Source organism: Anastrepha obliqua, chromosome 5 (genome assembly GCF_027943255.1).
Source record: "Anastrepha obliqua isolate idAnaObli1 chromosome 5, idAnaObli1_1.0, whole genome shotgun sequence".
NCBI classification, from domain to species: Eukaryota; Metazoa; Arthropoda; class Insecta; order Diptera; family Tephritidae; genus Anastrepha; species Anastrepha obliqua.
In genome coordinates this window covers 1,682,321-1,707,599 of record NC_072896.1, presented here as the reverse complement: position 1 = coordinate 1,707,599, position 25,279 = coordinate 1,682,321, and the positions used below count along the sequence as shown (strand labels likewise).

The 25,279-nt window shown below is 38.0% G+C and overlaps 1 protein-coding gene across 3 annotated transcripts; it reads left to right on the top strand.

The window, feature by feature from the left end:
• The first annotated feature begins 2,971 nt into the window (after window positions 1–2,971).
• On the top strand, window positions 2,972–21,151 carry LOC129247239 (protein bicaudal C). 3 transcript variants are annotated; one of them, XM_054886287.1, is made up of 13 exons: window positions 2,972–3,583; window positions 10,743–11,201; window positions 11,259–11,308; window positions 11,393–11,462; window positions 11,529–11,608; window positions 11,684–12,010; window positions 15,168–15,293; window positions 15,351–15,461; window positions 15,527–15,634; window positions 15,702–15,864; window positions 15,938–16,791; window positions 16,849–17,200; window positions 19,899–21,151. In XM_054886287.1, exons 2-13 carry the CDS (start codon window positions 10,931–10,933, stop codon window positions 20,147–20,149), a joined length of 2,763 nt encoding a protein of 920 aa, XP_054742262.1. In that variant the 5' UTR covers window positions 2,972–3,583; window positions 10,743–10,930; the 3' UTR covers window positions 20,150–21,151. The 3 variants fall into 3 exon arrangements, with proteins under 3 accessions (XP_054742262.1, XP_054742260.1, XP_054742261.1); XM_054886285.1 differs by lacking the exon at window positions 2,972–3,583 and adding an exon at window positions 4,200–4,534; XM_054886286.1 differs by lacking the exon at window positions 2,972–3,583 and adding an exon at window positions 4,729–5,000.
• Window positions 21,152–25,279: the final 4,128 nt, after the last annotated feature.

The following is a 25,279-nucleotide window of genomic DNA, read 5'->3' as shown; positions in this document are numbered from 1 at the left end:
TAATAATAGAAATTGTGAATCTGCCAGTTGTAAGTTATTTTTTATACTATCTTGTGATCTAATTATTTATCATATCAACTGAAATTGTTAATGATTCTAAACGAACAGCGTGGCGGACGTACTTTAACGCGGCAAGCCGAGTGCTGCTCGCAGGTTCCGTTATGTTTGTATTGCAAACGACACATGAACGAATTGTGCTTGCCAATCGCTACTTGTCATGTGTAGTGGCTTTGCATAGGAATTATTTTTCTATATTTTAAAAAAATTTCTAAAATTTTTTTGTAAAGTTGGCTTAAGTTTGGAGCCATGTTTTTATATATAGCAACTTACTAACTTTTATTAGTTAATTTTTTTATATTGTATTTTATATATGAATTATATATGATTGAAGTAATAATTCTATTTTTTTATCCATTTTTAATTATTTTTATTTTTGAACAATAGAAAATCTTTAAATACAAGTTAAAAAAACCTGTTTCTGGTTACATTTTTATGAAAAAAAACCCGAACATCCAGTCGCTAATTATTTTCGATGTATCCACCGCTTTTTTGCTTTTAGAGACAACTTTGTTCCTTAAAATACCCGCGACACAAAAGTCCAATGGGTATACGTATGGATAGATACATAGATACAAAGAAAAATATTATTAACTAACGAGCAATTTGTTATGAATTTACACTTAACGTGTGATTCTATTTAGCCCGTTAAGTCTAAGGATTTTTTGCGTTTCAATCGTCTTCTCAAATTAGATGGATTAACAACAATAGAGGCGTCCGTTTGACGTGGTTTTTTACCTTTTTTTTCTGGTACCGAATCCGTACTTCTTGATATGATGTCATGGTCGACGGAACAAAGAGCGTCCACCGGCCGTTACTGCGAACAAACCTAACCATAGACAAAACCGACTATCTGAATGTTAAAATTGCAGCAGACCTCTCTGGCAAGTTCGATCATTTGGTTTTTGTTCAATTATGAAGAATTAAAACGATTAAAGATTAAAAAGTAAAAAAACAAAAAAAACAGCAGCTCATAACAAACCATTGAACCATAAAACCATTGAAGTATTACGAAAAGCGCAGCGAAATTTAAGAAGCGTTCTTTTAATGGAGCTTTTTTGCTATGGACGGTATTAACAAGAATCGCTGAGTTAATGTGGACTTATTTAGATTTTTCCAGCGGTTTATCATTTTCAACCATACACAAATATGACATCTCTAGAAGTAAATTTAAAAAATCAACGCTACAAAAAAAGCATAATAAAAAAAATCTAACTCCAAATATTTTAAAGGTAGACACAATTTTTTTGCTTATATATTGTTATGCTTATATGTGCATGTGTATGTGAACGTTTACATGAAAACATTTTCTTAAAAAATTTCGAATGTTAATTTGTGTCTATTATATTGAACACAATTTAGGAAGGCAACCCTGAGCTCGATGCCCACTGTGGAAAAGACAAATCAAATGATGAAGAAGGTTGTTTTGATAGCGTTTGCCCCTCGCCAAGGTGGGGCGATCTTCACAAAATATGAGTATATCTGTCATAAAAAGCCATCTAATCGAATCCTTCTGCCGTTCGTGGGCAGCATAAAGCAGCGTTCTTGATGAGGCAGACCACAATTTGGCGGAGAAACTCGGCCAAATATCTAACAAAGGACGTATCTATGTAAGTTGATATTAATCACGAATATACTTCTAATTCTCTACTCAAGAGGTTGAAAAAATCAAAGGCTTAAATAAAGGGTTTTCCAATAATAGGTGTTATTTTTAATAGCCCGCTATTTCGGTAGATGCCACTTTTGAAGCCGTCATTTTTTGATATTTGACAAGTAGAAACTACACCATTAATAAAAATGGAACAATACACGCTTAAACAACGCATTAAAATGATTAAAATTCACTATAAAAATGTTGCAAATTTGGCATAGATGGTTCGTTATACTCGAGCATTTTTGGGTCATCGTGAAGCCCCTTGTCGGACCGCAATACAGAAATTGGTGAAAAAATTCGAGCTGTTGAGACAGTTCGTAATGTGAAGAATAAAACCCGTGCATGGCGCTCAAGAACAGCCGAAAACATTGCTGTTGTAGCCGAAAGTGCTGAAGAAAACCCAGGTTTGTCCATTCCTCTTCGTTCTTTGGAGATAGGCATTCCACAAACGTCACTACACCGTATTTGGCATAAAGATTTGGGTCTTAAGGCTTATAAAGTCCAGGTGACACAAGAACTCAAGCCGGCTGATCATCAACAACGTCGTGTCTTTGCTGATTGGTTCGTAGAAATGCATGAAAATGATCCGGAATTCCGTCGAAAAATCATCTTGAGTGGTGAGGCCTATTTCCACCGCGGTGGCTTCGTCAACAAGCAAAATTGTGTGACTGTTTGGTGCTGTTTATGGTCCGGCGGAGTCATTGGACCTTACTTTTTCGAAAATGAAGCTGGAGCAACAGTTACGGTGAATGGATTGCGCTATCGTGAGATGATTAACGATTTTTTATGGCCGGAATGGGATGGTATTGATCTGGAAAACGTTTATTTTCAACAAGACGGTGCTACGTGCCACACAAGCAACGAAACCAATCTTTGAATATCAAAATAACGCCTATTATTGGAAAACCCTTTATACATTTTTTTTATAATTTATATTTATTTTATATATTTTAAGTGAATTGAATTTTTTTTTAATTTATTAACCCATTTTATAAACGTCTATAATCGCACTTATGAGTGGTTAATCACGACATCAAAACACTGTGTTATTTCAACATTACCCATGAGTACCGTTGCATTTGTGAGCAAAACAACTTCTATTAGTGTTTGTTATTGCATTCATAAATTCTAAGAACATCACCATTTGTCAATTAAAAACGCATGGTCTTGCACACACATACATATGTACGCATGTAGACAAGTGGAGTGCATGAATGTGCGAATGCCCTTCAAATGCCGATAAGGTAACTCAGTCACTCCTAGCACACGATCTGTTCCACACGACGTACGCTAATTTACGCGCCAAAACTCAAACAACAGCTATTTATAAAAAATCAAAGGAAATATAAAAATCGTCGCACGCATAAATTTTGTTCTCTCGTGTTAAAAATAATTATTTTACTTAAAGAAGTGTTAAAAAATGTTTTATAAAATCGTTAATTCATAAAAATTGTGTTAATTTTTTTCGATTCTTCAACTGTTTAAAGCCCCTGTCTTCTGTGTTTTCACCAATTTCTGACTATGGTACGCGTTATGTAATTTTTCAACCACATTTTTTTTGGAAGAGGTGATTTTTTCAATAAAAAACTACTTGCTTCCCTCTGTTGACGATTCCCACTTTTTATTGACCAATTGACAAGAATTAATTGCAAAATTAATTTAACGTAAATTGCAAGTACAACAACGTTAATATGTATATAAAAAACCTCCACGTGTCGACCAATTTTTTCTGTGCAACTTTTTACATTTGTGATTGAGTAAAAAATAAAATAATATATTGTATGTGAAATTGTGATTTAATTAACGAAATCAAGCGTCTTGCATTCTTTCAAAAAAATAAAAATAAAATAATGTAATGAAGTGCAAAATCGGGTGAGTATGCATTGAGAAAGGTGATTGGTGGACATTGATTTGAAATGCAATGTGAAAATAAATGAAAGAATGCAGCTAGTCACAAAAAAATTTAAATAAAGTTACAATAATTTTTAAATCCCGCTTCATGCTTAGAGTCCTTGAAGAAAGTCATTTTTCAATTAGTATTTGATAACATTTCATATATAGTCAGGGGGCAGTATGTGAAGTTATTTTAGGAGAAAGGCTCTCCTGTTAAATCGCTGTCGATGCTGCTAAGCTCAACTTTTCAACATTGTTGCTCAGCAACATTGCTGTGCCAACAAATGCTCTCAGCAACCTTTACTACTACTTGGGGAATATCCGTTCTAGCAACTAATTTGTCCATAGCTGAACAAACTCACCACTCTTATTTTGTTTTTAATTGATTTTTGCAAGCAATAACTTTCACCACTCGATCGCCGAAGAGTTCACTGACCCACCGACCAACGTACTGTTCCTACCCACTATGGCAACAACACTTTAACGGCTCACTTATCACGTATTTATGATTCGGCTCCTTTGAGTTACTTTTGCTATGTACGATTCGAACTTGAAACTATTTTGATTGCTCCTCCGTTTTTCAGTTGCTTTTGCATATTCCTCACGCTTGCCTGGGAATATTATAGTATTAGCAAGATTTTTTCAACTTTTCTCTACTGACAGTGTCTAATTAACTTGTTTATTTCTATTATGAAATATAGAAAATTATAGGCTTTCGAGTTTTTCTATAGAAAGAAAAAGCTTTAACTGCAAAGTTTCCTGGAAATTTTGGCCAACGACTTTTGTCTAAATGCAGGTGAAAGAACTTACGCTAATCGCTTTTAAATACAATTTGCACTTTTGGCTGACGACGGCAGCTGACGGATTGCCGTTTTTGCCACAAATATATTTTCTGGATCTACGTGAAATTTCGATATTTCTAAGAGAAAGGTAAACTATCTGAAATTATTTAGAAATATTTCCCCAATCCAATAATTTAGTGAAAGTGTGGTATTGCCAATTGTAAGGGCGCGAAAGTTATACAGAAATTAGCGGTTATCGACTGGAAATTTCGCCTGTGCATATATATATAATCGCTTGAATTCCAATTAAATTATGGCTGTGCTTCCGACAGGCTGTCAGATTAAGTAGGCAATTAAGTGTGGAGCAATCACATTCTCGCGATAGTTTACATTTATATTCTAGCTGATTTTCAATTGACAACCCTTCAGCAGGCGCCGAAATTGATGAGTTTTTCATAATTCATAGCAAAACACACTAATTAAATTTGAAGTTCTTTCTCTCGCTGTACGTACATATAAATTTATTAAGAAAAAACACATGGCCTACGCACTCTGACCACCATTTTGAAGGCGCAGTTAAGGAATTTCCACAAAGAGTTCAAATGAGAAATTTGGTATGTATTTTATAGAAAATGTTTCCATTTTCACAAAATTCCTTCAAAAATTACGAAGCGCAGATTCAGTTTGATGATTAATTGAGATTTATTAGCAGTTTAAATACACATTTTTATATATTTAGATTTCTAACTCAACAGAGTTGATTAACCTCTAACTGATCACCGATTATAGGAGGCAAATGACATTCAAATTTAGAAGAAAATTACTATGAATGAATAACAAAAAAAAATAATTATTTAAAATCAGCTTATATTGATTACTTAAATATTGTGAAGAAAAAGGCGGCGCACAAAGTATCATCCGACTTGATTTTACTCTAATTTCAAAAATAATTGGAAAAAGTGCTGCTTTATAAGGTGATATGTCTATTTAGGTTAGGTTAGGTTAGGTAGTGATGGTTACCCAGAGAGTGGGCTCACTTGGACGAAAGAGTTTAGTTCATCCTTTGTTATACCATTACAAGTGGGGGAAAAGAGGTGAAGGAAAAGGACGATAGGACGAAAGGGAAAGGGGTGGGGAGGGTTGAGTGTTTGTGGACTATGAACGGTGACTGGTCTGCGGTTGTGTTAACCTCTCTATGCTACTGATGAAGTTCATCATAGTTTTGTTATCAAGACCTGCTATATCAGCAGGCGCAGCAAGGAAGTGAGAACCAAGATACTTGAATCTTAGTCCCGCGAGAGCTGGGCAGCTGAGGAGCAGGTGCTGAGATGATTCCACCTCATCCTCCATACATGTAACGCAAAAATGACTCGAAGTGATTCCGAGTTTCACGGCATGTGGACCCCGCGTGTACGTGAGGATGTCCACGAAATTTGAGAGATGAGATTTCGTCATCCTCAGAATATCCCTCGAACGCCTCCTATCCAAACGTGGCCAGGAGGACTTCGCGACCCTACACATTCGTGTACTTACCCAGCGCTCGTTGAGTTGGTGTAAAGCCCATCCTTCCAGGAGTAGAGCGCAGGTTGTCAAGGGGATCCCGAACCTCTCCTTTCGCGGGCACACCGCCTCACAAGTCCTTTGTCTGGCCAACTCGTCGGTTTCGCAGTTTCCAACAATGTCACTGTGACCAGGTACCCAAATTATCTTTATATCGAAGAATTCTGATGCAATCGAGTGAGAGACCAGGTATTCCCTGACCTAGGGAGCCTAGGGCCCTGATTGCCGCTTGGCTATCGGAGTAAATATTTACCTTCTTAACAGTTATTACGCTAGTAAGTAGCCAGTCAGCTGCTTCTTTAATTGCGGTCACCTCGGTAGCCTGAATTTGAGTTTGATGGGGAGCTCTTTGCAGAAAACTCCTCCTCCAACCCTGCCTTCCAACTCCGTGAACAGGTTAACCAGGCCCTGTCCCCAAGTGCTGCCCCCGGTCCACTCCTCCCTTGAAGGAATATGGGGTGGAGAAAGTTCCGCTTGGACAAAGCGAAGGCACGCACTGATCCATCGACGAGGGGATGAACTCAAAGTTTCTGAGGATGCTTGAGTGCCCATATGTGAGATTGAGCTTATAACCCAAGCCCCTCAGTCTAATTGCGGTACGTGCAGCGGCAATTCTGCCTGCGATGTCTATAGGTACCACATTTAACATTACATTAAGCGCTAGAGTGGGAGTAGTTCGAAGCACCCCACTGATTCCAATGAGTGCAGACCTTTGAACTCTCTCTAGCTTTTTAACTGATGTCTTCCTCTCTAGTGAATTCCACCAGACAACGACTCCATATAACAATATTGCCAATTGCACTCTTGCATCCATACAAGGCGATTGTTGCCTTCCTTACTCTTTCCTCAATGTTGGGCTTTCACGTTAGCTTACTGTCAAGGATTAGACCTAGGTACTTCACCTTGTCAGAAAGCACCAGCGGAGCGCCCCCCAACGAAGGGAGTTGAGCTCTAGGTATTTTATATTTCCTCGTGAAAAGAACGAGCTCAGTCTTAAGAGGATTCACCGATAAGCCGCAGTCCGCTGCCCATCGAACAACCACGTTCAGATACCCCTGCATTAAATCGTACAGGGTATCTATAAACTTTCCTCTAACAATTAATGCCACATCGTCCGCGTAGGCAATCACCCTACAGCCTCTCCCCACCAGCTCCTCCAGCAAGTCATTGATAACAATGATCTAGAGAAATGGATATGTCTATTTAAAGCAACTATTTCATTTCTTGATATTTACAATAACATCTGGCAAGTGGCCGCTTCTAACGTTTGTACCACGTTCGTTAAGATTTACTGCATGCGATTTGTAGACTTCTTAGCGAACGTTGTTTTTAGCAACTAAGCGGCCTAAGGCTTGTTTTCGTAGACCAGCCCCTTAAAATATCCCCACAGGAAGTAGTTTGGACCATCAGATTGACCGGGAAAAGAGTTCCTCAATATCTTGATGGTGACGCACCCTGTATGGGTGGTAGTATTATGTATCCTTCAAACATAGGCATACCCTTACAAACATGTAAGCTACTTATCTTTCAAGAAATCGTAAGGAAAGCAGCCGATAGATGGCGTAATGAAGCCACCTGCAAAATCGCCCTCAATGCTAAACGCACGGAATCTTTGCTAAGCCAAAATATGCAGCCTGAGTGTCTCCCACAGGACAACCGCTTCAACCCAACTCTTCAACTCAAAATTATCTAATTTTAGTATAAAGAACTCGTTCAACTTGGTCGGGTACCGTGATACAGAGATACCGCGACTAGCCCTTGCCTATTTTTATTGCCGTCTGCAAAACGTTTGACCCAATCGCATGTTCTGAGTAAATAAAGCAACACGCGTTCACTTTTTGTGGAAGAAGTGGAGAGAATATTGAGGGGAGAATATAAGAACGGACATGTGACACGTGATATTTATATAATTTTTTTATTGCCACCTGCTCTCTAGCGCGTGGCTGCGCAAAAGAAGACAACACTAGATTTTGGAAATAAATTTTGGGTGAAATATCTTGTAGAAAAGAGGCATGATTTCGTTTTGCTATGTCCAAGTGGGTTATTAATCAAGTGCTTTCTGATAGACAATATTTTTTTGCTTTGCAAAAGTAAATACATTTTTTGCATACCCGACTCATGAGCACCCAAGTTATAATTGGCGATGCTAAGAAGACGGGGTTTAGGGATTTAATCCGCACGCATAACCTTTTTAGTGGTCATTGAGAATGAGGAACTGCAGTCGTTTGTAGTCAAATGCCCCCTCGATTCAAGAAATGAACATGCACAAATAAAGAAATTTTCAGCTATCAACTTTGAGTGAAAATTTCACGTTAGCATTCGATTTGTAGGTAAGCAGGTGCTGAAATTCGTTCTTGAACAACGGAGCGGGACGTGCATGACTACCATTCGAAAGTGATATGGTCGAAACCACGGTCGTCGAAAGCGGTCGTCACTATCTAAAAGCTATCTGATAGCGCTACTGGGTCTATTTCACCTATTCTTCGAATTACATACCTTTTAGGATAGCCAAAATGTCATATGTGACCTGGTCTATGAAAAGGTACCTTACGTGTCAAAAATCATTTTTCACGTTTTTGTTGATTCGAATAGTGTGTGGAAGGCTCTTTAAAATGGTGAAAACCAGAAAGTCATAATTTGTTTAAAAGTGCGTTAAAAGTAAAAAAAAAAGAAAAGTACAAATATGAAAATACAAAAGCTAACTAATTTTTTAAAACGATTTCTGCGATTTGCATTAACTTTTTCTTATTTATTTATATATAAAAAACATGTGATCTATGCTGAAGAAAATAAGCCAAACCGAATTGCAAAATATTAACATTTAAAAAAGTTACAAGGGTTATTAAAAGTTTCAATTTTCACTGCTGTTTTCTCGAAAACTTGTTTTCGCACGTAAGGTACAATACCTTTTCGTAGACCAGGTCACATATTAGTTTTTAATGATTTACAGAATAGTTTTCATAAAAAATATTTTTTTTAAATGTTGCGAAGTAGACATTTTATCAAGCACCAGGGTTTGGTCCCACCTTTATTCATGATTTTTATTTATTGACATACTTTTAACTGAAAACAGAAAAATCGGACATTCAAATAAAAATGGAGGTGCAGGGTGAGGAATTAAAAGCTAAATTAGAAAAGAATTACAATGATAAAAGTTTATTTCAATACTATTTCAAGGAAGATAAGTGTGGATTTTATTTATTATTTTCTCTAAAGTGATGTCGGGACGTCATCAGCCTTGATAACGACATTTTTTTAGTCCTGAATGGTCGCTGCAATTCTTTCATAGACTTCACGTTTGAGGCATCTCACAGAAAAAGGTCCATGGAGTAACATTGCGCGACCTGGGTGACCAGGATGTGTTACCCATACGACTAATCAGTTTGTTTTTAGGAAGAAATCACGCAGTAATACTATGGTCTCCATGGGCATGTGCGACTTGGCGCTATCTTGCTGAAACCATGTGTGTGTACTGAAGGAAGGGTATTCTCTTATTATTGGCAGAAAATATCTGTTCAGTATGCGCCGATAAGCGACAGAGTCCACCGATATTTCTAGCCCTTAAAACTGGTCTAATTATTCCACTGCTTGATAATGAACACCAAACCGTCACTTTGGGAATATGAAGTGGCTGTTGATATTTCAAAAGTGGATTCTGTCCTTCAGGCGGTCAATAACGGAAATTTTGCTTACTTACTTATTTAAATAAAAAATGGGTTTCATCACCCTAAAAGATAGTGTTTTCCATCACCGTCTCCCAGTAATGTTTACTTAAATTGTAATGGTTACGTTTAAGCGCTTGTACGATATGAATTTTAAAGAGCCGCCGTCTAAGATCCTTCCTTAATATTTTACGCACAATACTTTTTAGAAGTTCCAGGGCTGCCGCTTTCTTGCGGATTATTATGCAAACCTTTAGTGACGAGTTCAATATTTTCATTTATCCATTTGTTCTCAATGTTAGGCTTTGTACTCTTTACATGAGGTATTCCGTAAACGCCGACTGTTGTAAAGTGAAGTAAATCTACGACGCTCAGATGCACACGAACCATTTACCTTGAAATATGCTTCGATAGCAAACGATCTTTGTTCACCTGCCTACTGCGATATCGTCGCTAAATAACCGCCTCGAATAAAAAAGCTAGCGGGGTTCTCTCCGCGCTCTTGTACTAAGCGGTAAGGGAGAAGTCCTAAATTTAATACCTAATTATGCCATGGAATGCTCGGTAGAATCAAAAATATATTTGAACCTATTTGCCATTTAGCATTGCATATTAAGGCTGGAGGCAGACGGCCGCCATGGCCGAATGGGTTGGTGCGTGACTGCCATTCGGAATTCACAGAGAGAACGTAGGTTTGAATCTCGGTGAAAGCATAATTAATAAAAGCATTTTTCTAATAGCGGTCGCCCCTCGGCGGCAATGGCAAACCTCCGAGTGCCTCCGATTTCTGCCATGAAAAAGCACCTCATAAAAATATCTGCCGTTCGGAGTCGGCTGGAAACTGTAGGTCCATCCATTTGTGGAACAACATCAAGACGCACACCACAAATAGGAGGAGGAGCTCGGCCAAACTCCCAAAAAAAGGGTGTAAGCGCCAATTATATATATATATTAAGGCTGCTAGTGCAGAATCGGATATGACCACTTCCATTCAAACACAATTCTTTATTTCTGATCCTACATTTATTGCCCGGAGCAGCCCTAAAATATAACTTCCTAAGCCAAATAAAATAAATGTTCATCCACATTTGTTGTGACTAAGCATAATTAACCGAAATGTACCTTATTTTCTAGCTAACCTGCAGCACTTCCTTTAACCATCAACTAAATAACTGAAACTTCCACAATACGACCAGTTTGCAAAAATATCTGAGAGCGGACCATTCGAAATTTGCTAAGGACAAAAAAGTGTACACTGATTTTGCAAAGACTCCACCCCACTCTACCCTTGGGAACGACACCAACAACAATAAGGTGCAGTTATGATGTTATCCTGCGCACAAATCAACAAACTACTTTACTCAACTGCTGGCGAGTTAACCACCGTAGCCCCGGCTACTTCCAGTGCACCCCACTCGCTAGGCGCAGCATCTAGCGGAGCAGGGAGTGAAACACAAAGCGAGATCTCGTCTGCGGATAGCGACTGGAGTGACATACGAGCAATCGCACTGAAATTGGGTGTAGCCAATCCGGATGACTTACATACGGAGCGTTTCAAGGTGGATCGTCAGAAGTTGGAGCAGATGCTAAAAGGTGTGTAAGAGAGAACGAAAAAGCTAAGCTCTACATATAAACATGTTTTATTTGCAGAGAATAGTTTGGTGGAAGGCATGAATGGCGCTGAGTATTTTTTTGAAAGTGTAAGTCGCAGGCTTCGAAATAACTTAATTCTTAAACATTTTTCCAAAATATGTACACATGTGAGTATTTTTTGCATATTTCAGGTCATGAAATTTACCGAGACTTATATCAGCTGGCCCTGTCGCCTTAAGATTGGCGCGAAGAGCAAAAAAGGTAAACAAATATCTTATTGAAAATGGTTGCGGCAGGTCTTTATTATTTAAAAACAATTGATTTCAGATCCGCATGTTCGAATTGTTGGACGCATAGAGGAAGTGCAAAAGGCCAAGGAGCGGGTTCTAGCGAATTTGGATTCACGAGTATTTCTGCTATACCATAATTTTATACTTTTCACTCATATATTTTTCTGTTGCCGAACTTACGTTTTTTCGCAGGGCACTCGCGTCATTATGAAAATGGATGTGTCCTACACTGATCATTCATATATTATTGGACGCGGTGGCAATAATATAAAGCGCATTATGGAGGACACTGCAACACACATCCATTTTCCTGATTCCAACCGTTCAAATCCAACGGAGAAATCCAATCAGGTCTCCTTATGCGGATCTCTGGAGGGTGTTGAGAGTGCTCGTGCTTTGGTTCGCCTTTCGACGCCATTATTAATCTCTTTTGAGTTGCCAATCTTGGCACCGGGGCGCCCACAGCCAGACCATGAAACTCCATACGTTAAGTTGGTCGAAACAAAGTATAATGTGCAGGTGAGAAGTCGAATTGTATATTATACGTCAGAAATAATAGTGTTAACAAATTTGCATTAAGGAAGGTTTTTTATTCTAAAACCTTGGGATCCACTATATTTTTTATTTTCTCTTTATATATGGTACATTTTTTGATTTCCCACTCGAGAGTAGGCAACATATAACTGACCATGAAAGTAAAGTTTTCTATTATGCGAAGTTCTCATAAGAAACCGAAATGTTCTCCGAGAAATATCTGTCGGAATTATTTGCTATAAGAAAAACTACTATGAACTGAGTCTCGATCGCAGCGGTAGTGGCTCAACATCGGACCGTAAATATTTATTTTTATATCTGCAAAAGTATTGCTTCCTCGGTACCCAATTCTCCAATTAAATCGGACCACAAATATGGATTTTAGAAATATAAATCTATCCCTGCGCCCTTTTTTTATTGACAATAAATGGAATACAAAAAAATAAAAAATAAAAGTATTAGTAACGTTCTAATTTAGTGTCATTCCTAGTCGGAAAATAGGGCGGAGACTAGCATGATTTTGTGTAACTCCTCGAATATAAGGCCAGCTACCAATTTGGTGACATTCAGCATGTATCGTTCTTATCCATGTACTTCTGGGTCGTTCTCCTCTTCGAGAATCTTGGAGGTTCCATTCGAGTGGCATCTAGTCGCTATTTTCCTTTCGCAAAGTGTGCCCAATCCAACACCATAATCGGCACTTAATCTCGGCTGCCGCGGCCTTGGCGGCACACCTCCATCCGATGGTCCAAATTTTCGATGACGCTGAGGCATAATTGAGGTTCTATGCCGTTAATGTGCCGAATTATCTCCTCCTTTAGCTCTTGAATTATTGCTGGCTTATCGACGTACACCTTTTCTTTCAAATGACTCCAAAGAAAGAAGTCCAACGGTGCCAAATTACATGATCTTGGCGGCCAATTGACATCGCCGCGACGTCAAATTCGGCCATCAAATTTTTCGCTCAAAAGAGCCATTGTTTTGTTAGCTGTGTGACAAGTGGCACCGTCCTGTTGAAACCACATATCGTCCACCTCCATATCTTCCAGTTCGGGCCATAAAAGTTCGTTATCATCTCACGATAGCGAACTCTATTCACTGTAACTGCCTGACCGGCATCATTTTGGGAAAAAACGGCCCAATGATGCCGCCGGCTTAGAAACCGCACCAAACAGTCACTCCTTGTGGGTGCATTGATTTTTCGGCAATCACTCTTAGATTATCATTCGCCCAAATGCGGCAATTCTGCTTATTGACGAATCCACTGAGGTGAAAATGTGCCTCATCACTGAAGATGATTTTCTTCACGAAGTGCGCGATATGCATTTTGATTTGAACGCCCGTTTTCATAATAAGCCTAAATAACTTTAAGGCTTTGCTCGATTGTGCATCTTTCCATGGTTCAAATTAAATTAGTCTGAGATTGAAAAGTGTCAAATGAAATGCAGGAAAAGACTTGACTTTTAGGCGTGGTTTACATTCAACATCGGCCTTTAAAATTTAGCCACCGGTTAGATTGTCAATCGTTATAACTCCGGACCAGAAAATTCGGCAAATTCGTTGAAGATATTTGTTTACAAAGCTTTGCTTATCCTGTGAGATTCTGTTAGTGACTTCCTAGGTTACCCAATCATACAAGAGGACCGTTTTTACACTCGTTCCCACGACAGTCGGTTCTACGTTACCGGAACGACTCGGATTTATATCCAGCAAGGACTGTCACCTCAGCAGCATTCCCCATATACATTTGTATGGGGAATGTTTATGTTGTTACAACAACAACAACAACCGTTTTTACACGGGCATTAAAAATTCTTAGTTTGCTACGTCTACTAATATTTCTTGAAGTCCAAATTTTGTTCAATTTATAAAAACTTGCTCTGGCTTTGTTAATAAGGTTGGAATTAGAACCGCTATTTGTTTTCTCTAATACAGAATCCAGTACTGCAATAAATAGAAGAGGTTGAAGGACGCATTCTTGCCTCATAACATTTGCCAAAATCACCGAGTCGAGTCCTGTAAATCCAGGCTGAACTATGTCGGTAGACACAATAGCCTGATGCTAACATGGGTCCCGGGACACGTGGGTAACGAGACCTCTGACTCCTTAGCTAAGATGGGCTCTAAGGCCAACTTCTTTGGCCCAGAGTCCGTTTTGCAACTCCCTTCTGCGGCCATCACAGCCACGGTTAGCAAATGGGTAACTACCACCCACAAGCGAGCTTGGCAGGCTGAGAGAGGCTGCAGATGGACTAAACTGATGTTACCTGCCATGTCCGATCGACTGTCGCAAACCCTTCTGTCATTAAGCAGAAAGTGGCCCTTCTGTGGGCAAAGCACATGGAAAGGTTGAGCATCTTAGACAGTGTACTCTGCCCAGCCTGTGAAGAGGAGGATGAGATGGCGGACCACTTCCTGTGTGTCTGTCCCGCCTTCGCTCGAATCAGGTTTGAGGTCTTTGGCACTGATGTGTTAAGAAGCGACCATCTTGGCTCCTCTACAAGATCTACTCAGATTTCTTCGGAGATCGGATAGATTTAAAGAAAATTAAAAGGGAATCCAAGTGTAGTACAATGGACTCAATTAATGTCTGATTGCTGCACTTGCTAGTTGTCCCGACAAAAAAAAAAAAAAAATCACCATGGGCATGAATATATAATAAATATCTCAAATCTCATTTGACCTTCAGGGTAAGGGCAGACAAACAAACGAACAAATATTCATTTTTATAAAATAAGTATACTTACATACATATGCACACTTGGACTCGCAATAATTGCATATTGCAAAGATTTTACACCTTTTAATTGAAATCTTTCGGAAGATTTTGGCATAATAAAGAACTAATTGTAAGTGATTCATAAATCTCGTGGATTTTTCATCAAATTCTGCCTGAAAAGTTCATAATTTTTATGAGTTCTTTAAAAATTTGTACAAAATTTTCAAAACTTGAGTTTTATAATCTTTGTTGTAGTAATTTTATAAGAAGATATAAAAAAAAATTAAATAAAGTAAATGAATAGTCAAAAGTTCGCAATGCTTCGCGCTGCTATCGTTGTGAACCCAGGTGTGCATATAAACTCTTGGTCAGTTGAGTCCTCTCTACTCACTTAAAAGTGACCTTTACTTTAAAATATTTCAGGTAATTTTTTCATCTCGTCCCAAATTACACTCTTCTTTGGTGCTTGTTAAGGGTTCTGAGAAGGAAGCTACCAAAGTTCAGGATGCAACACAGTTGCTAATCAACTTTTCATGCGAAAATATTGCTGTAAGTTCGAAAAATGAACTATGAAGTTTGCTTAAATACAGTTCTTAATTCTTTCAGAATCAGATTCTGGTGCAAATGCAATTGGAGATCTCGCCACAGCATCATGAAATTGTGAAGGGCAAAAATAATTCGAATTTACTTGGTATTATGGAACGTACAAGAACTAAGGTACAGTACCCTAGTTCATCCACAGCTGCTTTATAGACTACATTTTCTTTTAAATTATTTTTCAGATAATTTTTCCTGATCTCTCGGACTTGAATGTTAAACCACTGAAAAAATCTCAAGTGACTATCACTGGGACCATCGACGGTGTCTACAAGGCACGACAACAATTGCTTGTATGTTCGAATTCGAAGTTCAAACGTGAATTAGAAAATAAAATTTATAAATCTTTGTTTCATAAAGGGTAATTTACCGATAGCATTGATTTTCGATTTTCCGGACAATCAAAACAATGCCTCTGAAATAATAGGCCTCAGCACAAAATATGGCGTTTACATTTCCCTGCGCCAGAAGCAAAGACAAAGCACTTTGGCCATTGTTGTAAAGGGTGTCGAGAAATTCATAGGTAACAGAAATACATTTTTTTGTTAAATATTCTTCTAATTTGTTATTTCTACTTTTTTCGTTTCACACTTTAGACAAAATTTACGAGGCGCGTCAAGAGATTTTGCGTCTCAGCACGCCGCTTATAAAGGCGACCATACCGGAGAGCTATTTCGCGCCGAGAGACAAGGAAATGAACATTGGATTTCGTACGATGCTGACGTCATTGCTGGCAGGCTATCCCGATAGTCCGAAGACGCCTGGCCTGTTAACGGCCCATTTACAGATGTCCCCCTACGGCAGCAATGGTCAAACCCTTAATAACAACCATTTATTAATCCCCAATAACAATAATAACAACAACAACAACAATATCAGCAGTAACAACGACAACAATAATAATCACAGTAAATCTTATCCGCCAGGTTTTGGCGCTTGCACTTCAAGCAATATCTGTCCACCCACCCAAAAGTACGTGGCAATGCACAACAACAGCTTCAGTTGCCAGCAACCGAATCACAACAACAATTATTTGCAAGTCACCTCGACAAATGTTGCACATCAGCGCACTCCGCAGACCGCTGTACACCAACAACAACAGGTCTCACCGCGCAACAGTTGCCACAATACGAGCGGCTATCAAAGTTTCAGCAGCAGCAGCACTTCGTTGGAGCAAGTCTATCCGCCATATGGCGGTGGTGGAAGCGGCAGCAGCGGCACCGGCGTTGTTGGCAACCGTGTGATAGCTCCAAATGGGGGCGTTGGTGAGATGAATTCGCGTGGTCAGTATTCACCTGACTCAACTTTTAGCAGCGAGCTCGGCTGTGGCCGTGTGGGCCGTCGTTCCAGTGATGGTGTACTACTGGGTTTGGGCGCTTCCGGACCACTTGGTGGACCAATGATGCCGAGCAGTGCTGAAAGTTATCGCAGTTTACAATATGATTTGAAGGTAAGCGGTTGCATTATTTGGCCAAATATGATTACTTTTAAAATTTTGTATTTGCAGCAAAATCGCATTTTTGACTTTGATATGAAGCGCGCCATGGGCTTCAAGGCCATGGACCGTCCACCGGTGAGCGGTGAATTGCGCACTCCTACACCAAATTGGGCTGGCATGGCTTTGAGTCGCACATCACCGGGCATTTTGGAAAGTGTTGATGATAATATGTGGCCACGCAACTTAAACGGCTTGAACTTCAACGGGAACGTCGGCGCAAACGGTCCACCGATTTCACCGTACGCGCTCGGTGTAACAGTAGGTTTGCTGGATGCAACACCGACAAATCGGCGACTCAATTTGCCCCAACACAAGGACATACACACGCTATTAACAAGCCTCGGCTTGGAGCACTACATAAGTGAGTTTCGATTCAAAATCTGACAATATCAGATATCTGGGCTTTTTAAAAAACTTTACTTATCGAAAATTACTTAACCTATATAAAAATTTCGTTATTCTTTTTAATTTTTTTAAGCTAAGCCAAATAATTTTAAGTATTAAATAAATAATTACCTAGATGTATATTAGGAGAAGTAAAAACTTCAGGGCGGTCACCTCAATGACTTAAGTGACCCATAACTCTCTATATCCTATATAAATTGCACCAACAGTTGACCAGTTTGCAGCAGCCGATCCGGTTGAAGCCGATACGTCAAAAGCTCCCGGAGCTTGAACGGGCGGTGCTATTACCTTCACCGTATAGTTTTGACACGATAACAATCGATTATCACCATTTTGCTTAGTACTTTATAATTAGAGAGGCTTGTGAGAAAGAGCTGGGCAAGTGCAGTCAAAATTAAAAATTTGTTTAAGGAAACAAATTCTATTTGGTCTAAATCCTTAAAATAATGATTTTTTCTTCACCTGATATATAAGTTATAGTATATACCAGGGATTGAAATTGCTCCGCTACTTCCTAGTTTTCATTTTTACTCTCGCTACTACTCTGAACTTGAACAGATGAGTAGTAGAGCAGGTAGCGCAAACCGCGCGAACAACTGTTTTACTCCGCTCCAAGCTGCGTTTCGCTACTGCTAGTAGCTCAGAGTGCTAGTCAATTTCAATATTCTGTGTAGTTGGAGTAGTAGCAGAAACCTTGGAATCGGCCGGAGCGCTGCTTGCGAAATTATTCATGCGAACTTCGGCTCCCGCTACTACTCTCACTTCTGTTGTGCTATTACTACATCCAAAGCTGGTACTTGAGCGCTGTTCATTTTTTTATGCGCTTTTGTAGTGTTAAATTGAAAATATAACCTATAAATTAGGTATGTCCACATGTTAGGTATATAATTGGCGCTCACATCTTTTATTGGGTATTTGGCCTATTTATGGTGTACGCCTTCATAATTTTGGCACATAAAGTTTTCTGCCACCTCCAAATAGCAAAAGGGTTTTTATGAGAAGCTTTTTCAGGGCCGAAATCCTCTCGGAGCTTTGCCAGTGCCTGCCGAAGGGCGACCGCTATTAGAAAACGCATTTTCTATTATTTGGTGTTTCATGCGCGTAGATTCGAACCCGTGCTCCGAAAATTTTGCTTAGTTTTTATTAAGTCGACGTTTTTCTTGCTAATTATAGTGTTGTGCTATATATTTGATGAACCAGAGAAATTAGGCAATAGTTCAATTAAAAATAAATTTTTTATGCAATGCAAAATACTTTATAAATTTGAATTACTTTTAGAACCAAAAAACACAAAAACAAATTACAAGTTACCTAGAGTTCTTGGGATGCTGAATCAGAATCTGATCTTAAAATAGCCAACTACGTTATTTAAAATATTTCGGCTTTGGAAGTGAAGAAGACGACTTTTCACTCCATTTAAGGTTAACAACATGACCTATTTTTTTAAATATCGTAAAATTAACACACTTTTTATTACACCCGCGCCCTCTTGTACCCAAGAGTATTATAATTTTCTTCACATAACCACGGTATGTGACGTCATAAAGGAACAGACTCCAAGTCTAAATACTAATAGGCACAGAATGGTAAGCGAAGTTGAGTCAGTCTGTCTCTCCGTCCGTGCGCTCGATAGCTTAGGCCAAAATTAATTTTAAATGAGGCTTGGTACACATACATATTACCTTTTGTCTAAGATAATTTTTTTTATTGAAAGTAAGTGAAATCGGTCGGGAACTACGTCCATCTTCCACATTATTGACATAGAATAAATACCACGCCTTTTCTTTACTGTAATTATCCGTCCGTCCAATTGATGTTGCCAGTTATAACTCTACATGAGTTCTTGTGATTCCATATTAAGTTTTTCTATTGGTTAATGGTTAATGGTAGTAATGCAGGTGCTGGTGTTGGTTATGCCTAATTTATGTAAGTGTTTGTTGCAGGTGAAGTAACCCGTGAGAGCGCCTGTGAGAGTGCGAATGCTCTTTTTGTTTAACGGGAGGGCCATGTTAGATCTTTTAGCGTTGAAACTTAAGAACTTTTTTGAGTGTCTAAGACCCTCTACGTTGTTCTAATGCTGATTTATTAGAGTTTTTGCCCAGTATTTTACTTTTTGTTTTAGGCTGTTTTTGTTGAATCCGAACATGGGACTAGGTTCGATGAAATTTACATCTGTCCCTTTTTTGACTTGAAAGTCTGCCTTTTCGTTGCCGTCATATCCCTAATGTCCTGGTACCCAAATTAATGAGACATTGTTTTTGGATGCTAGGTTATTGAGTGCCTTGTGGCATTTTAAGAGAGTTTTTGAGTTGTAGGTATAGCTATCTAAAGCTTTTAGAACTGATTGGGTGTCCGAGAGTATTCTAATCTTTACTCTCTTGTGGTTTCTACGTTGCATGATGTTTGCTGCTTCCATTATTGCATATAATTCCGCTTGGAAGATGGTGGTGTCCCCGGTGAGAGTGAATGAGAGTTTTTTCTAAAATATTTGCGGGTATATAAAGTTCGGTCAGGACGAAATTTAGTCTTCCTTCCTTGATTTCAAGTATTTTTTTTTATTAAAATGTTTCACATATAATATATACATATTTATTTGAAGGAAATTAATAAAATATACTGAATTTAATATTTTCATTTGACTCCCTCTCTTTTAGAAACATTCGTGACCAACGAAATCGATCTCGAAATGTTCACCACTTTGAATGAAGACAATTTACTAGAACTTGGCATAACCGCTTTTGGCGCTCGCAGAAAGCTTTTGTTGGCAATTAACGCTCTGCAAGCCAGCGAAGCCACCAACGCCGGTATGCCAATTGTTACTGCACCACAAGCGAACAGTTCATCGCCACGCTTTTCGGGCTCAGCAGCACCCGGTGCCGAGCGACGCCCTTCGAACCAGTGGTAAAAACACAGAGCTAATGTTGGAAAATACTCTCCAAAATCAACAACAAATGGAAATATAATGAATTCTATGTAAAACAAAAATTCAGGGAAGCTCCAAGCTCCGCCTAAGGCATTCCATTTAATATTTATTGTCATCAATCTTTTACTCCCTATATTTATAGCTTAACTTCTCTAGACATAAGTTTGCATGCTGATTGTAATATTTTGTAAGTTTGTTTACTTTAATTATCATCCACTGGAAATGCATTATAGCCAAACGGACATTTTTACACCTTAACTTCAAGCCACAGGAACAGAGATCACAAACAAAAAAAGAAAATTAATATTGACTTTCGCATTGAAAGGAATATTGAATTGTGTAAGGAACGGTGAGAACGGAAAGAAAATCTACGAAATGGCGCTCGAGTATAATTGATTCTGTGACTTGCCAACCTAAAACTTAACTGCAAGACATTTAAGCATCCTTTCAACTAAAGAACGTAAGCTTGAAAGGATTCTCCTTGACTTATACTCGTATTTGTAGGCAGAAAAATAAGGCAAATATAGAATCAAGTACCCCAATCGCTCGTCAGTGACCGTTTCGTTGAGCATTACACAGCTGTGCTGTTGTCTATTTTAAACTAATTACATATTTATTATTATTCTTTGTATTTATTAATTGAATATTAATTGAATAGTGAGAAGAACAAATACTACAAAACCAAAAACAAAAAAAAAAACGAAAAAATAAGAAACCAAATAATTGCAAAAAAAAATATTTATATAATTTATTGTTATGAAATTTGCATGCTTTGATTGTGTATTGTCATAGGGTATAAGCGCAATTTGAAAGAAAAAATTAAAAAAAAAATATTATTTATGCTGTAACTAAAAATGAATTGAAATTAGCCTAAGTGAAAATTTTTGTGAAACATCGAAAAAATACAAGAACTCTTACTTCAACTTTCAAAATATATGCGAAACAAATTTTTATGAAAATAAATGTGAAAAAACTTAAAGATTACATTCTGGCTTTTGTTAATTCAAAATAATAAAAAGTTAAGAGTGATTTTTTGATATCAAATTGTGAAGAACACCGATATTTATCTTAATTTGAAACTTTTTGCGGGAATTTCCAATTGGTTGCCAGCTTCGAAACTGAAAAAAGTTAAGTCTCTTTTACGTGAGAAACCTGCGGATTTGTCAAAAAGAGGTCACACGTAAGATAAGGTATTCTTTTATATGAATAACCAAGTCTGCTTTGTTGTGCAACCCTTAAATTGTCATTCTAGAGGCACCTTCCGGTATGCGTCTTGTCTTATCTTAATGGTAATATAAGATCGACGAGCGATATGTATATACTTTAGAGCTAAAATCAAATTTATAATCTTTAAAATTTTACTATCAAATGTACTTAAAAAAACATTTAACTGAAAAATTTTGGCTGTGAGCCACTGTACATACCAAGGGAGACAATGGCGAACACGCAGTTGTCAAGAGAAATGAAAATGGAGAATCACCTGCTAGAGCAATCGGTTATGGCTCCAGCACACACACGCCTGTAATTACCATAATACCTGCCGCCACTCAAAAATGCTCCTTGACGCCCCACACAGCTGCAAAACTAAATTACTGATTTGCGATATATTCTTGGCCTAATAACCGGACTCTTTCCATTGCATAATTGCGTTGGGGTGAGAGACTTGGGCTTAAGCGAATTCTGCTATGACTAGGAGATGACGAGAGTACGCTCTATAACATATCGCACCCTAAATACAAAAGGGTCACAACCCAAAATGTTCCACACTCGAGCTTGACTTGTTTACAGTAGCACAGAAAACAAACTATGTGACATATCACGCTGAAATTTGCCATGTAAGCTTATAACAGTCCTACCAAAAAACAAAAAATTTATTTTTGCCATATGCCATCCGCGGACCGGTTTATTGATAACGTCTCGTTCATATTTGAGCAGAAGGAACATTTTGAGTTGTGACCCTTTTGTATTTAGGGTGCGATATGTTAGCTCTCAGCAATCGAATTCTGCCCGCTCATTTCACATGTATTCACACACTCCTCCAATCAGTCGTGAGAGCGCTGAAAAATGTGCATTTTTTATAAAATTTGCCAATATTGCCACACCGGTAGAAACATGAATTGGGTATTTTTTAATCAAAAATTGGGAATTTTTACTTTCCACACCACCATTGAGGTTAGTATTTAGTGTGCGGTTGCCCAATAGCCTTATATCACTCGTAAACACCTACATATACTAAAAATAAAGCAAATAATTTAAAAATTTATATGTAAATGAAATTATTTAAAAATGAAATATAAAAGCAATTTAATAATAATAAAGTAATGAACACGAAAAACATGGCCCCTATTATGACTTAGATTCGATCTTCGAAATTCGTTGGTTGTCGAAGATCGAAAATTGAATGTCAATTTGGTATTATGAGCGGTGCAGCCCTGTCGAAATTTTCGTTGAATACCGAATTTAGAGTCGAATGCAATTTTACTTTCGATTGTGTTGCGTATTGTGGGTAAACTTGTTAAAATGTAAGTTGTCTGCGATTATTTATTGTTTTATAGTAACCAAATAATAAATATATACTAATTTTGTTAATTTTATGCAGGTCGAAATTCGTGAGTACCAAACAGCAATTAGAAAGGCTAGTTTCATTAATGGAAGAGCATCCATAATTCGCAAAAGGGATTTGCACCAAAGTTCAAGCAGCAAAAAAATGGGAGGAATTTACAACGGAGCTGAATTGCTTGGGACCACGGCAGCAAAATGGTTAATAATGGTTTTTTTTTTGTGATGTTTATAGAAATACATTTTTATTTTCCCTTGGCAGGTATGGGCTGAAATACGTAAAGGAACTGAAATACATATTTTTTTCGAATGACGAATAATTGAATAAAGAAAATTTATAACAAAAATAAAACAGAAACTGTGGCGTAAAGGTTTCTATTTAATACTTTTTAGATTTTTCTATAATATTCAAGGGATTTCATCTCTTATGCTGTATTTGCTATAAAAATGTGCTTTTCTTTGTTGTAGATCAACCTCTGTACTACTAAATTGTATCCATCTTTGGCAAATATAATTTTCCAGGACATCTATTATTTCCGATAGCACAACAGACACAGTGGATTGAGCAAGTCCTAGCATACCTTCATTACCAATACTCAATTTGTACGATCCCTGATCATAAAATCGCATAACTGTGGCTAGCTTTAAAATATTTGGAATGGATTTGGCTCGGGTGCACTGCTGCAACTGGTTTTCTGTACTGGACAGTAGGTTCATAAACGCCTCTTTAGATAATCTAAAGTTCTTTAAAAATCTGTAAGGAAATTTCTGTAATATTAAGTACCTCAACACATTTTGAAAATTCTAAACGTATTCAGTGGAAGCCATTTCTAGGGGGTTAGATGCGCCCCTCAACTGTTTTCTACTTCTAGCTAGTTCCGCTAATCTTTCATCGTCCGATAAATCGTGGTACCACAACTCCGTTGTACTCATTTTCACAAAAAATACTTTTTTTTAACTTTTAAAAATGTTGTTAGCAAAGAATTTCAACACAATCGGTTTTTCTTTTATTTTGATTTGCTGTATCAGCTAAGAAAAAATTATCTATTGTAAATGCGTCGAGCGATCGAAATTCACAATAGTCCTATTCTTCAACGAATGAGCACCATAATACCAAATGAAAATTCGTTCGATCAGCACTTTCGACTACAGTCGAAGATCGAATGTTGCTCATAATAAGGGCCCATAAGTTATAATTAAAAACATGACATATTGCGATGTTTTAATATAACACAGAAAGTGGGTAGCAAAAAAACATTCCCAAACAACGAACGTAATAAGTTAAAGCAGATTACCTTTAGTTTTTGTAAAATATCTCAAACTAAAATTCAATTCCCTTACCTACTTTTTTCAACCATAAAATATTTACGTATATACAAATTTACATAAACCAACACACAGTTTTTTGAAGTGAAACTTCTTTTGTCTCGAAGGATGAAACGCTGTGAGGAGTAAAACCATAGCGTTTCATCGATATGTGACGCTACGCCAGCGCCATCTGTTAAAAGCGTGGCGTGGATGAAACGCTGTGAGGAGTAAAACTACGCTAAACTACGTAAAACTCACGCTATGCCAGCGCCATCTGTTAAAAGACTGGCGTGGCGTGTCGTCGTGAATGTAATGCGGTCGTTTATTATTGCATTCTTATCGAATATGACATTTGATTGACGGCCGCCGTAGCCGAGTGGGTTGGTGCGTGATCACCATTCGGAATTCACAGAGAGGTCGTTGGTTCGAATCTCGGTGAAAGCAAAATTAATGAAAACATTTTTCTAATAGCGGTCGCCCCTCGGCAGGCAATGGCAAACCTCCGAGTGTATTTCTGCCATGAAAAAAATCTGCTCATAAACATATCATAAAACAAAATGAAATAAATGTATAAAAAAAAAATTTTTCTTGTGATTCGAACCAAGGATTTCGGATCGGAAGCCCACATTGCTAGCCGCTGGGCTATTGCGCTGTGCTGTCGCCGCAAAATAATGTATCATAAATCTGTTTACCATACCAAAGACCATACACTTTGCGAACGCATTTCGGTGGAAACAGTTGACAGTTCTCCCAAACACAATATTATATTAGTAACGCGAGACGCGTCATAGAGTGTGTGTGTAGTTTTGAGCAAATCTTACAAACATATTTTGTTTTGTTGATTGATTTCTGTTAAATATGGCATCAAATCAACAAAAACGGAAACCGAAAACAGGTGCTGAACGGCAACGTGAGTATTTGGAGCGTAAAAAATTAAGAGCTACTGTTGAACACCGTGACAGTGAATCCTCCGGTTGTACGATAAGTGATAATTTGTCATCTGTGCATCAGGATATCGATGAAGAACATTTCTCCGTAAATCGATCAGTCGATGGGCGGTCATTTCATCAGTATCATGGACCTAATTATGTTGTCTGAGTTGCTAGGACAACATGATCATCAAATTCCGATGATTTTAAGTGGCGACTTTAATGTCAATTTTGCAGAAGAGCGATCAAAGACTCTAATAAGTTTCCTCAAAGAAAAATTAAATTTAAATATGGTTAATGATGGTGAAGTACCAAC

Excerpts from the sequence above, each read along its gene's own strand:
- LOC129247239 (XM_054886287.1), top strand. The coding sequence starts at position 10,931 with ATGATGTTATCCTGCGCACAAATCAACAAACTACTTTACTCAACTGCT. Across the intron at positions 15,294-15,350 it reads TTTCATGCGAAAATATTGCT|AATCAGATTCTGGTGCAAAT; the intron begins GTAAGTTCGAAA and ends TAATTCTTTCAG. Across the intron at positions 15,865-15,937 it reads GGGTGTCGAGAAATTCATAG|ACAAAATTTACGAGGCGCGT; the intron begins GTAACAGAAATA and ends TTCACACTTTAG.